The 14,029-nt window shown below is 42.0% G+C and overlaps 1 protein-coding gene across 4 annotated transcripts in view; it reads left to right on the top strand.

Moving 5' to 3' along the window:
• ERG (ETS transcription factor ERG) overlaps positions 1 to 14,029 on the top strand; it is a 157,705-nt gene that overhangs the window by 38,085 nt on the left and 105,591 nt on the right. For all 4 annotated transcript variants that reach the window (XM_030020584.2, XM_030020587.2, XM_030020582.2 and 1 more), the window contains exon 2: positions 3,116 to 3,203. In XM_030020584.2, coding sequence (XP_029876444.1) covers positions 3,165 to 3,203 — 39 coding nt within the window. In that variant the 5' untranslated portion in view covers positions 3,116 to 3,164. The remainder of the gene's footprint in view (positions 1 to 3,115; positions 3,204 to 14,029) is intronic.

Genomic DNA, 14,029 nt, shown 5'->3' with positions numbered 1-14,029 from the left:
CCTGCGAGGTGGGGTGCCATGGGGACCTGTTCCGCTAAATTAGGATTAATGAAAGCTAGTCTTGACTCAGGACGGGGGGAACTATAAGAAAACCTGCTCTGTGGCTACAAATACATCCTTCCAGGGTTAAACCCTAAAGCAGGAAGGCACTTAAGCAAGCACTTAACTTTCAGTTTGTGTTATGATTTCCTTGTTTCAGTTTCCTGAATAGAGATGTCTCCCTAAACCAGGCTTTAGTGTCATTTTGGCTCTGACATTAGAGTCATACTAGCCAGGGGATGCAGGGCAAAATCTACAGCCACGTGCAGACCCTGTGACAGACTGTCAAGCACAAACATGACCAGCATGAAATTTGGGATGGGGGTGGAGGAGGTTCTGGCAATAAATACCATCTGGTTCAGCAAGTTAGTACCAGATGTCGGGAAGCTTCCAATTCCAGCCAGTAAAGGTGGAGCTGAAATAATTAAAATTATATTTCTGTTTGGAAAAAGCAAGGAAAACTATCTCGGCTTTTTTAACAACGATTTCCAGAAGTAGAAAGACAAAAGTCATGTCTTTTGCAAACTAGGACATGTTCCACTTTAGAGTAGCTATAAATGAATATCCAGGTGAGAACACACTGCCAAAGGTTGAGTTTGAAGCAGAATTCCCCCTTTTAGGATCACCACTACACAGCAGTACAGGGGAAAAGTCGAATGGCCAGAACAGTTGCATATGCATCTTTCCAACTCATATTGGCTAACATTTGCTTGTCTTTGATTCCCATACCATGTGGTGTAGAGTTGGCAACTGGTTTGCAAATGTTCTCTATCATCTTCTCTTCTATAAAGAATCCATCTTCTTGGGGAAAAGATGTGATATGAATGGGCCTGGCATAGTTCAAACAACTTCTCTTAAACCCCAGTAGCTTCAAGAAGTCTGAGCTCTGAAAGAAAATCCAGAGCGACACGGAGCATTTCTGGAATGGAGTCTACACCTCTGAGCTCAACACGTGCTTCCTAAGCGCAAAATCCTGCTTCTGTCGGGCGAACCACCCAGACGGCGAGAGCTCAGGAGAGGCAGAAATCCCTGCACCGCTGTCCGGCGTTTCCAGCTCGGCAGCTCTCTGAGCCGGAGCAGGCTGGGCGAGCTGGGGTCCTGCGTGCTCCGTCTCCACCACAATGTGAGGTGGCACGCAGCTGGTCCTGGGTGGGTGACAGGCTCAGGGCAGGGGACAAGCAGCATTTCTGGGGGACAAAGAGGGGCAGGGGTACCCAGCTCTGTAAGGAGCGTCGGAGCCCCTTCTCTTTGACTAGGTAGTGTTGGACGTTGCTTCCCAAACTGTATTTAAACCCAGCTCTCTTCTGAAACCTGGGTTAACCAAGTAAAATACGTGGGTAGGGAGGAGAGACGCAGTGCATACTTGCACGCTGAGCAAAGACATCAGAGAGACAGAAATAAACACCGCTGCGGCACAAGTCCCCTCTTTCCTGGGTAGGCTTCTTTGCTGGGGGTGAGGTACCGTTATGGCAACACAGTGATGAAAGTATGCAAACTGTGAAAACATGATCTAACACTGGGTTCAAAATATTTTTCTGTTCAGTTTAAATAAAATTTAGTAGTTTCCAAATTCTGTGTATGATGTTTCAAAAGCTTAAAATACAAATCCCATAAATCCAATGAATAATGTGGTGGGCGTGGATTTACTGGGGAAGGGAGGAAGGAAACTGAAAGGCATGTCAGTGCTGCTAGTGTTTCTATATGACTTAAATCTGAACAACATCACTGTTGAAAGTTTGCTTTTATCAAAACAAGTGTCTGTTGCTTTTAAAGATATTTAAGTTCTGTGGAAGGAAAAATCTTCACTTAAAACCATTACATCGGTATCCCATTTGATCATCCACGGATAGCTGAGGAAGGTGTACAAAATGGGAATTTGGCTTGTTTTGGGGTTTTTCCAATAGACCATTGAATTAAGTACATAATTTTCATGGATTTAAAGAGGGACAAAGCTGGCTCCTTTAAGTAGTAAGGGGAAAATGTACTAAGATCTAAATGGTGATATCTTTAATTGCACTGTGTAGTACCACACTTTATAAATGGTTCCCTTATATCATGAAGACTGCTTCTGGGGCAAGCTGCAACTCAGTGTTAGTCAGTCTATCAACATTTCTCCTGAGTAAATAGGTAAAAGTTATCTGCAATTTGATTTGCAAGTTAGTGTAGATGTGGGAACAGATAACGAAATTAAAAAAGCCGATGCTGAGGAAAAAGATTTTTTTTTTCTCTGATAGTGCCTTGCTGCTTTAAAAGATGAAAGAAGTTCGATGTCATGGGCAAAAGGAAACCTCTTGCGTGAGAAATGGGAATTTCCAGGCTTTTAGGGAGAACGGAGAAAAAAAACAGATTACTTTAAATGACATTCATGTTCCTACATTTTTCCACGTCTTCTAGTTTTCTGACTTATCGATCCCAATTTATTAGCAGTTATTTGATGTTCTTGTTACTGAGCAGTACTTCACATTATTTACATTATATATTGTTATTATTTTAAATTGTTTTAATGGTCCCCCACCACCCACACAAGCAGACACAAATGCACCCCGCCTGCCCCAACCCCTCTGTACTTTGTTACCAGACATGGATAAGGGATCCCAGAAGATCCATGCTCTGAAGTGCTGTTAATTGAGTGGCTGGACCAGATATGCAGCTCTTGTAAATGGGCACAACTTCAGTGAAATGATACTTATTTATATCAGCTCCAGATCTGTCCCAATCCTGTTGTATGATTCTAAATTGGGAAGAAGGGATTGTGGAAATCCCTGATACCTCAGGTGAATAATGGGGCTGTGCAGGACAGACCACATCCCAGAGTCCTTATTTTGGGAAAATGGTCCTTTATAGAAAAAGGCCAATTTTCCATGAGAATTTCAGGGCTGACTGTTTTCGCCTGTATGAAATATATCCTAAACAGACTGTATGGAAACAGAAATGTCTTAGAGCTTCAATTGTACTGGTTCTCAAGGAGGTCTGGGGAAGGAAAGATGCTTATCAGTCTATAAAAAGATAAGAGATTTCTATTGAAAATAAACTTTTATAATATAATCATATGACTTTTGTTTCTTTGGTTATGCAGCTGCCTTGGGATCTGAGCTCCTGGTAAACACGTTGGCCTGTTAAAGGACATGATTCAGACTGTCCCAGATCCAGCAGCTCACATCAAGGTTAGTTTCCTGTTTATTGTGAGTCCTCAGATGTTTTCAGAGTGATAAAATTAAAGAATATGTATACATACTGCAGGTTTTCTTGCATGTTTATAAATTGTGCTGCTGCACAACACTGGCTCTTTTATTCCTCAATATTTATATGCTATTGTGCGAGTCAGTGCTGCAGTCTTTGTTGCTGACACCTGTACTGATGTGCTCTAACGTATGTGGTTATTTTGATGATAATTTTTTCTAAGATTAAAACCCCTTGATTGGCCTTTAATATTTGGTATGCTTGATAAAATACACCTGCTTGAAAAATACTGAATTCATATGTCCGCAGTTCTGCTCCATGAAAGCCAGTGGCATGCATTAAGTTAACTGGAGAAGGAAAATGAGCATAATGCAAAAAATCAAAGCCAAAGAAACATCCTATTGAAAAGATTCAGTGCATAGTTCTATGCAAGTCGTAGGACTGTAGACATTGAACTGTGCTACTGCCTTAAAAACAACATTGTTTTGCTACATTTCAAAAGCTGTTGTACTGTTTTTACTTTACTGTTACTGTTATTACTATTGCTATTGTTACTGTGTCTTTCTTATCCTTCTTCACTGAAGACTAGGAACCTGCTAGACTTGGCAGGTGTAGCTGATGATGTGTTGCTGAGAACAAGACATTTTGGGGCATTGCACATAAACAACAACAGCATCTGAGCCTCACAAACTGACTGATTTGGGGGTTACTCTATTTCTGCCTCACTATTTCATCATCTAGAGGTTTTGTTTGGAAACGGTTTCCTGACTGCTTCTAGAAAGAACAGTAATTCTCTTTTGCAAGGTAAAAAGACACTCATATAGCAGTGTCTTATGTGGAAAAAGCCTGCTGATCCTTATATACAATAATATGATGAAACTGCATACTTCCATTCACATGGATTTTGCTGTCTGAAAATACTGCTCGTGTAATAAGATTGCAGTAATCAAAGAAATAGATCAGTTGTGCTAAGCAGGTTGTAAGTGAAAAGTTTTCTTTTATTCTTTCTGACTGGCTTTCTGTCTGTCTGTCTTTCTGTCTTTCTGTCTTTCCTTGAAGTTACATTTTCTACAATTTCTTTCATGGAGTTTCTTCTCAGTTGACTGCTATCTACCAGTCAGCAGTTCTCTATAGAAAAGCTTCATTTTTCAACTTGTTTTTAACTGAATAAAAATGAAATATTATTTTAAACAACTCACTTTTCCTGTTAAAAGGCAGTGAATGAAAGAAGCTCTCTATATAGCTCCCTGCAGCGTTTTTGGATTGTGTTTAGATACTAGAACGACTGGCAGTAGTGTGAGAGCTTGTCCCTTCCCTCTCTCCAAGTTTTCCAAATCCCAGCACTTTCAGTGGTTGTTTTTATGAAAAGACCAGAAAAACACCACCACCATAAGCAGTCTCGCCTCAACATGTCTCATCACCTGGATTTCAACCAGTAAGACTTCAAAAATTGTAAGGGGGTTTAGTACCTCTTCATGCTGTTTAAGTGTCCGCAGTGCCAGAAATAACATTAAGAAGAACTCAGTTTCATGCTTTCTGCCAAAACTGGTATCTGAAGCAGGTTTTTTAACCATGGGAGTCAGCGATTGAGAGGGCAAGGCTGGGTATGCATGCATCTTATTACAGGACATAAAAGAGAGCTGCATAAAAATCTCTGTAATTATGTGTTCAAGGGAACCCGTAGGAGCCTGTTTTCAGCAGAACAGCATGCAGAAGTTGCTGTTACATTGAAAAAGGGTGTGAGGAAGGCAATTACTTTAATACTGTGTTTGGGATAGGAAAGCTAGCCAACTAGACATCAAATCCTTCACGTTTCTGTTTATGTCATCAGGGTCTGCTTTGGTCTAAACACATTCTTCAGAAAGCTGTCAGAGATGCTCTGTTCATTTAGACTTTAAAAGTGGATGGATGTAACTACATTCTTAAAAATAAGCTATGAGAAAGTATAGCACATGGGATGTGGGAAAGACTATTTGGTGTGATGGTCTTTTCTGGTGAGGTAGAAGGGACAAATTGGGTTCATTACAGTCATCCTTGAGATGCTGGTTTTGTTTAGTTAACTGTGCTCTGTCAGGTAGGTCACGTGGTATTGTTTATTTTATCTTTTTGAATTAGCAGAAACAGCCTCATTCATGTGCATTTAGAGCTGTAACTTTGAAGATCACTTTCTAGGAAGTGTCTGAATTATTAAGATTTGACAGATTTTACGATTTAAGTTTTCTGCCTGAACATGTGCAGAAAATTAATGTGAAAGATAAATGAATATGGCAATATGAATATTCAGAGACATCTTTTTTGCAGAAAGGGTGATTTCATTTGTATTATGTGAGCTTTTATGTGTGCTATTTTAAAATCTGCCTTTCCCGCTACCAGGAGAAAATGTAACCAATCTCAAAGCTCTTGTGCTCCATTCCTGAATGAGAAATGGTAAGAGCCGGATTCCAGCACCCAATTTTGGGAATGTTTTGAAAGTCTTAATGTGTGCTTCCTCATTTTGTTTAGCCAGCTCCATTCCATAGCTACCAAAGATTAGGCTTTACATTTTTTCAGCTTGGATGAAGCATCTGTAATTGATACGGTGAACCTGTGTTCCTGTTGCCCCCTAATGCCTAGTTTCACCTGAGCCACAGCCTTGTGTTTTGCCCAAGCATAAAGGAAAGAAACAGTTGATGGGGACAAGAAAAAAGATGTATATGTTCAGACCTTTAGTTCCAGTTCAGTAAAATATGTGGAATTTTGAACCTGATCTTTGAGCAGTTCCACACACTTTTAGTGCCAGTGAGAGGGCTGAAATAAGTAAGACTACTCGCATCGATAAATTTGAGTGTGTGCCCAGTGGTTTGTGGGATCAGCACCCTAGTTTAACAAGGTTTGCTATTGCTAAAGGCTTAAAATAGTGCTATTAGTTTGTATTAGTGGGAAACTGTTAAGAAAATAAGTGTTTGTTTGATTTAAGGCAAGAAAATGATTTCTTGCTCTCCAGTATCCCTAATTAGAATGAAGAAATTATTTTTGCACAGTCATTTGGGCAGTTTTTGATAGTTGCAAGGGCTTGGGTACAAGGCACTCACATTTATACCAAGGTTTGTGTATTCCCTCACTCTTCCAGAATAGGTTTTCTCTAACAAGTCTGCACACTGGAGAGGAGTTTGTAGACAGGACTCTGCAACCAACTCTGTCCTCACCTCTTACCCTGCCCATGCATGCCACTGAAAGGGGCTGTCATTTTTATTGAGTGCTATAAAATTTTTGATGTTAATCATAATATTAAGGAAGATTTTTGTCTATGCTGTCAGGTGATCAAGGTCCTTTTGTCACCAATAGAAGTTTTCAAACACAGCAAAAGTGGATCTCTGATTCTATGTCCACTAACGGTCACTTCTAGAAAATGCACCATTTTTGCTGTCTTTCTAAACTAGGTGTTGCATGAATGTGCTGAATATAGTTTTCACCAGGAAGCTGAGCCTTTGTCAGTCTGAACTATTTTGCTTTAGGTAGTTTGCCATTTGAAAGGTACATAAGGATCTAGCTGCTTAGACTGCTATTAAATAAAACAACTTAAGAAGAGTTGTATCTCATCAAACCCAAAAGAAAGGGTAGAGATGTTTTCAAGAAGTCAGTGGCTAGGTTGTCACTTTGTATGGGCAAGACTAACTGTCATTTACACACATGTTTTGATGTGATTTTTTTGTTGTTCTATTATTCATTAAACTCTAGTTCTTATAACAGTAGTCAGAGAAACACTGTGCGAATGCTACCTGAGATTTGCATATTTTGTTTTTAGTGATGTGTGCTTTGTGAATACTGACCATTCAATAAAACTTGTATTTTTTTAAGGGTTAAATTCTGCTTTCAGCAGCCTCATTTGCAAAGATCAAATGCTTGTTTGACTTTACTTAGCCTGTGCCATCACTGCGAGGGGATTTTGTGGAACCAGTTCTCAGGAATTGAGAAGTGAATTCTCAGGAATTGAGAAGTGAAGTGGCCTTCACTGGGAGAGGAATAGTAGAGCGTATGGCTTATAGGTAAAGAAATGAATGGATTTATCAGGAATGGAGTCTAACCTGGGGTAAATGGGTATAGTTTTCATTGACACAAGCGTGATTTATGCTGGTGGAAGATTTGGTCTGTGTATATTTAGGTGGTCTGATTTTTCTGTTCCTTGGTGATGATTTTGAGATCTGGGATGACATAACTGAAGAGACAGGTGAATGGCAGAAGCTGAACAGAGGTGCTTGTGAATTGCATAGCTGCCTTTTGTCTTGTAGAAGTTGAAAAATGGGGACACTTTACATCCCGGATAGCTTAATCAAAGAGGACATTTTTTATAAAAGTTCTCGAAGGGCATCAAACACTTTGAGCCAAATTCAGCTGGTCTGTGTCCGTACAACCTCATTTGTTCTGTGGATGTAACTAGAGGTTGTTGCCTCTGAATCTATCAAATTGAGGTTACCAAATCTGAAAGCTGTATCTAGTATTACAATGAAGGACAAGCTGGTTTCTCAGAAGAAATAGAAGGATTACTCCACAGCTGTTTCTGAAAATTACTCCTGAATTTAGCATTTATGTGCCTAGGCTATGAATTAGGTGGCACATGCACATTGCCATGCACAGCATCCCATATTGTCATTGGAAGTATTACAAAACCTGATCCCAGAGCTCCTTGGTTGGCCAAAGAAATATGTTGGATTTCAAATTGTGGTGGTGTAGAGATGCTGCTGGATGTAGCTAATCTGTTGTGTTATGGTTAAATCTGATTTTTTTTAACTGGTATTATTCATTAGGGAGCATATTCTGGGTCTGATATAATCTGTTATTTTTCCTGGAATTGTGGAGTCTCTAAATAGGATCCAAGACTTCATTATGCTGAGAGTTTTGTATGCATAATACAGTCTCTGCCTGAATGGGCAAGGGGAACAAGAAGGGAAGGAGGACAGAATTACTGTTATCCTCCAGGATAAGGAGGATAAAGCCAGGCTTTTCCTCCCACCTCTTTTTAGGGTCTTGACTAAGCTAGGAGCCTAGTCTTTGTGGATTCTTTGCATTGCTAAAGCACTTCTTTCATTGCTTATAAAATGATAATTGGGCAGCTCAGCTACGAGTGAGAGCATGGAAATCTGAGCCAAAGATACAAAGAGCTTTGCCCAAAGTCACATGTGAAGTAAGCTAATGGCAGACACATTGCAGCATGGTTGAATAGGCGATCCATATGGAGTATGTAATACTACTGTATCACAGTATGTCACCACTGGAGTCAATTTGATAACATACTCCCATCCTATCCAGAAAATATGGAATAACTGCTCCTGATAGTTGTTGGCTAATGAGCCAAGCCTCCCACAGGTATGAATCGGTGATGACCCCATGGACATATTGCCTGCAATGGCCTCTAGCTGTGAGACGGTGCCTTTAGCCCCAGCACACAGAGGTGAACAAGCTACTGTGGGTTATCCGGGCTGCAAACTTGCTGCCTGACAGCTGCTCCGGGATAACTGCTGCATGCAGGCTCTCATCTTGTGGGTTACAAATGTCCCTCAGTGACAGATGTGAAAAAGCATCAGTATCAGCCGTCCCCGAAGCTGCCGTTGCTGAGTAGCTGTAAGTCCCATCCCCTTTGCTTACCCCTCACTGTGTACTTCATTCATTATTCTGGCAAAACTTTAAAAGCTCTTCCCCTGCTTTTGCACTGACAGGGTAACACCACTGTTTCAGTTTCACTATGCTTCTTACTGATTATGCTAGCTGGATCACAGTTGCTAAATCTTGTTTGAACAATAGCCATGGTTTACGCTGGGTTCTCATAAAAATAAAGGAACTGAGTTTGTCATGAATGTGGGTGACACTCCTCCGTACCAGCGCTCATTCACCAAGCCCCCAAAGTGCCAGGCTTAAAATCTGGTGTGTTATTTCCATCCTCTGTCATCATACATCATTTATGTGTAATAATGCCAGAATCACTACTGTATTTGAAAGCTAGAGTCTCCTTACATGCAGAAATTGTGATTTACTTCTCAGAAGTTTTGAATTCTGGATTGTAACCAAATGATTGCCATAGAGTTTACATGGGTAAATTTTTTTTTTTTTTTTTTTTCCTTTTCTCATGAACTCTACCTCCTTCTCTCTGCCTGAGCAAATGCCTCCTTGCTAAAGGAAAAGGGAGATAATGGCTTCTGTGTACTATAATTGATGAACTTTCAGCAATTCGGAGCGAATCCAAGATTGCTGCCAACAGCCAGATGGAAAACAGTGTTAATGACATGTTCAAAGAAAAGTATGTTATTTTGATAGGGGATGGTCTAGAGACTTTCATCTCTATTGTTCTGGGGACTAATGGCATGGATAATTCCTTAAGTGAGGCCATTTTTAAACAAAAATTATCTTTTTCATAAGCAGGAAAGAGCAAATGAAAGAGTACCAAATGCATTTTCAATGCTCTGGCTGATATATACGCTTTACACTAACCCTTTGTAATGTGGAGTCAGATGTGTTCAAATCTCATTTCTGCGGTCTGCCAGATGGTTAAAAGTCTGGATGTTTCTGCTGCTGATGGGTAGAAATCATAAAATGGATGGTCCTGGAAACTAGAGCTAGGGTGGTAAGCTGAGGGTGGGGAGAAGTTGCAAGAAGAAGATGGGAAGGACAGACTGGGACAGGAACAAAAACGGGACAAAAAGCCTTTGGGGAAACTGGGAAAAAAGATTCCTCTTCTTCCTCTTCCTCCCCTCTAGAGCCTGGAGTGGGATGGAGGGCTCCCAGATCGTAGGCTTGTTCTGCTGCCTGTAGATCTCTCTCAAGCTCACTGCCAAAGTAGGTGTCTCCTACTTCTTAGGTCCCAGCCATCCCGGCAGATGGGGCCAGCAACTCCACCAGCCCAGGTGTCCATGCTGTGTTTCATGCCTCCAAGGCCATGCCTTTTGCATGTGGCTGCAGCGAAAGCACTGAAGGGATGGGGTGCAAGAAAGTCTGCCTTGGGGGAGCTCCACCAGCATGGTGCCTGGACAGCCTTGGGACTCTGAGAGGCTGTAATGACAGTCTCCTCCTTCCTTGACAAGTGGTTACAGAAACCACCTGCCCAGGACTATCCTCACACAAATATACAGTGCGAATGCTACAGATGTGCAGAGATTATCTCCCAGTGAGTCAGAGATTACTGTTTAATGTACATTGGATTTGCATTTTACCTTGATCTGGCCACAAATACCTTTAACCTTTCTTGAGAGATTATTCCCCATGACTTACTGTCATGCAGCATTTCCTCATAGGCAGCCACCCTGCTCCCCTCTTTGACCAGCCTTTGTATATCTGCTCTCTACAGATCCAACCTCCTTTAATTTCACACTGCTTTTGCTCCTCTTCACCTTCTTAAAGAGGGAGATTTATAGGGAGAGCTCAGGGGAGGTTGCCAAGCATCCCACAGCCTGTCCGCATTAGTTCTGGTCACAGTCCGTTTCAGGTGGTGGGGGCCAGGCAGCCTTCCCCCCATCACCACTGCAGCTGCATCCAGCCCTGCTGTCAGCTATACTCGTTGCATGAATCACCACGTTGTTATCCTTCTGGTAACACCTCCTAGAGCTGGAAGGCATACTCCAAGGGCTGTTGCTCCTGCAGCCCACAGAGGGCAAGATGCTTCCCTTGGGCTTGGTGACGTGTTTCCTCTGCACGTGATGTTAAAAAATTAATCTCTTCTCTCTCACACTCTCCCTCCTTTCTCTCTTTCCCTCTGCCCTTCATTTGGATCTCATATTGCATACTTGTACTGACAACTCTCCTCCCTAAATCTGAAATCTTACTTCATTATTTCCTACCCATGTTCTAATCTCTTCAAGACTCTTTTGGACTATTTCAGCAGTCCTGTTGGTGTCCCAAAGTTGACTTTAGGGTGTAATATCTTTTGCTGATGTGCTCTTTAATCCCCTTCTTTAGATTATTAATACAGACATTACCTCATAAACAGTTATGGGTGTTTGATTAGATACCTTCCACCAACTTGCTATTTTATCGTTTGCCATAAGTCTTTGCCCGTTATTCTGTAGGACATTTTGAGACTCTCAGTGTTCTTTCCCAAGCCAATTCAAATTCTTGTTGTGAAAAATATTTCTTCTTTGGCTCAGGTTAGTAGCCAGTATTTGGGTATTTCCAGGCATGTGTCATTAGAAAGAGAAACTGATTCTATACCATAGGTGTATTCTTGGTGCAATTTTGGTTTTTTATTGAAAATACGCATCCTGTCCTTTCTGCCCTAGAAGAACAGAAAGGATGACAGGACCACTGCTGTCCCCCTAAATTCCCATGTCTGTCTTGCCAGTGAGCCCTGTAGAGCTACAGTGTGCTCACTTCACTACCAGGTCCTGCTCAGAAATGCAGCTTTTTGCTGCCTAATAACGTGCAAAACCCAAATGTTACCCTCCAGATTTACAACATGGTTAAACTCAACTAATGTGGGTGAGTTTTACCGTATTACATCCCCTACATCCCTACGCCAGTACTTCTGTTGCTTCCAGTGGTTTTTTTGTGACACGAAAGGGATCAATTTCTTCTGCTGCTGAGGCCTGAAAAGAGTGTTTGGCATGTGCATTATATATTTCATATTGTCTGTGATTACCTTGGATCAAAGATAAACTTGCTTGCAGTCATTATCACCTCCTTGCAGAGCTGCAAAAGTTTGGTAGGACACTGTAACCTGCTATTTCAAATTCAGCAAAGGAGCGCTCAAAAGGAGGTAGATAAATCTGCAGTGTGCTGTGAGTCTTCCAGGATGAGCTGACATAGTTATTTGTCCATACTACCTTGGTCATATATAGATATTCTCCAGGAACCCAGAAACCTGGCAGATGTCAGGGCAGTGAATAATGTGGGAGGAATCCTGCAAACATGAGAAATCCTGTGTCCAGGACAGCCAGCCCTCAGGGTGAGCACTGCCTGCGCTTCTCGGATAGGTGTCAGGAGGAGGATATTGTGGTACGTAGCTTAAATCAATGGTAATCTCACTGCATCAGAGATCTGAACACACACCAAATGTTGTTGCCACTGCCCCTAAGGTAACAGCTGGGAATAGGAGAAGGAGCTTTGTTCCCAAACACGTAGCCTTGTTTACCTCTGTGTTTTATGTTTTCTGCTCTGTCGCAGGGCCCGGCATTGTGAACAGTAACACTCGCTTCGTGCCCTGCAGGGAGGAAAAATGGAGTAATATGGGATAACTTTAAAATGGCAAATGATCAGGGAGAACCTGAGGAAGTGCCAGACGAGATGCTCACCTAACTTTAGCTGCTTTTGGTTGGCATTTGGTTTAGGCAGTTTCTGGGTCCCCCCTTTAGAGAATGGGGAGAGATCTAAATTAGGAAGGCGTGAATTCATAGAATTGTAGAATGGTTTGGGTTGGAAGGGACCTTAAAGATCATCTAGTTCCAACCCCCCTGCCATGGGCAGGGACACCTTCCACTAGACTGGGTTGCTCAAAGCCCCATCCAACCTGGCCTTGAACACTGCCAGGGATGGGGCATCCACAGCTTCTCTGGGCAACCTGTTCCTTGGGAAGTGCCCATGTCTTTCTGCTGTTTACACAGAGGCTCTAGAGTAGTTACATTAAGCACAGGGGGACTGGTAGGTGGCTCTTCATTAGATGGACTGAATCCCATCTTACATGGAATATCCTCAGTATATAACACAGAACTAGCGATACACCCAAGCTTTTTCCAAACAAGCTAGCGCCAAATCCAAAAGCAATATAATCACATCAAGATGACATTTTACAGAAGTGTAGTAGTCCTTTGGAAAGCAGGGAGTAGATGGCAGGCTGCGCAGGAGCAGCCATGTCCCAAACCTGAGTCTGAATGTCGGGGCAGGAGATTTGCACAGCAGAACCGCAGGTCATGTCTGAAGACACTTGGGGCCCAGTCCTTGCTGCCTTGTCAGCAGGAGACAGGCTAAGCCACCTTCCTCCCAGCCTCCAAGCTTCCTTGCAAAGGAACCTGTGTAAGTGAGCAGTCAGAGACCTGTAGGAGCTCTCCACAGAGAAGATCTGGGGACAAGGGCTGAGAGCACAGCGTGCTGTGTGGCATGGACCCAGCTGGCACACGTGTCCAGGTCTGGGACAGCAGAGCTTCCCTGCCCAACATTTACACTAAGAGGCCCTCAAAATGAACTCAGAATAAACAAAAAAAACGTTGAAAACTTGAAGTGGAGGCCAACTGAGAATTCAAATTCATTCAGTTAGAGAAATTAAAGGAAGCCACTTACTCCTTAGTTACAGCTTCAGAAAATCTTCCCAATTCTCTCCGAGTTGTCCCAGAACTGCAACCAGTCAGCTAATGGCACATGAGCCATCGCAGAGACCTTATTAACTCAGACAGAGGAAAATATACTTTCAGTTATTACATGCTAATAAAGCACAAACTAAACAAATTCAGGCATCAGAAGCAATCATATCATTAAACATTTAACTGCAAGATTGATTTTTAAATTGCTAATAATTCAAACCAAAACATGCACGCAAAGAGGAAGGGAGAGGAAGGTAATTTTAACAATTGAATCTAATCAGTGCCTCAGTACAAATGTGTGGCTATAAATGTCAAAATACATAAGATCTGATGCAAGAACAGAAGTGGAACCAGAATGGATGAGCATTCCTCACTTCCTCACTTGACCAGATTCCTCTAATTGGGAGGAAGTTAAACACATGGAGTGCGGGAACTTTGTGAGCTCAGTTATCTCCAGAGCTCTCTTTAGATACCCGTCAATGCTCCTGAGCAGCCTTTCAAAATCAGCAGGAAGCAGTGAACTGAGGCACGAATTTCAGGCTCGGCCTCGTGCT

This window comes from Aquila chrysaetos, chromosome 7 (genome assembly GCF_900496995.4).
Source record: "Aquila chrysaetos chrysaetos chromosome 7, bAquChr1.4, whole genome shotgun sequence".
Taxonomy (NCBI): domain Eukaryota; kingdom Metazoa; phylum Chordata; class Aves; order Accipitriformes; family Accipitridae; genus Aquila; species Aquila chrysaetos.
This window is presented reverse-complemented; position numbering and strand designations above follow the sequence as displayed.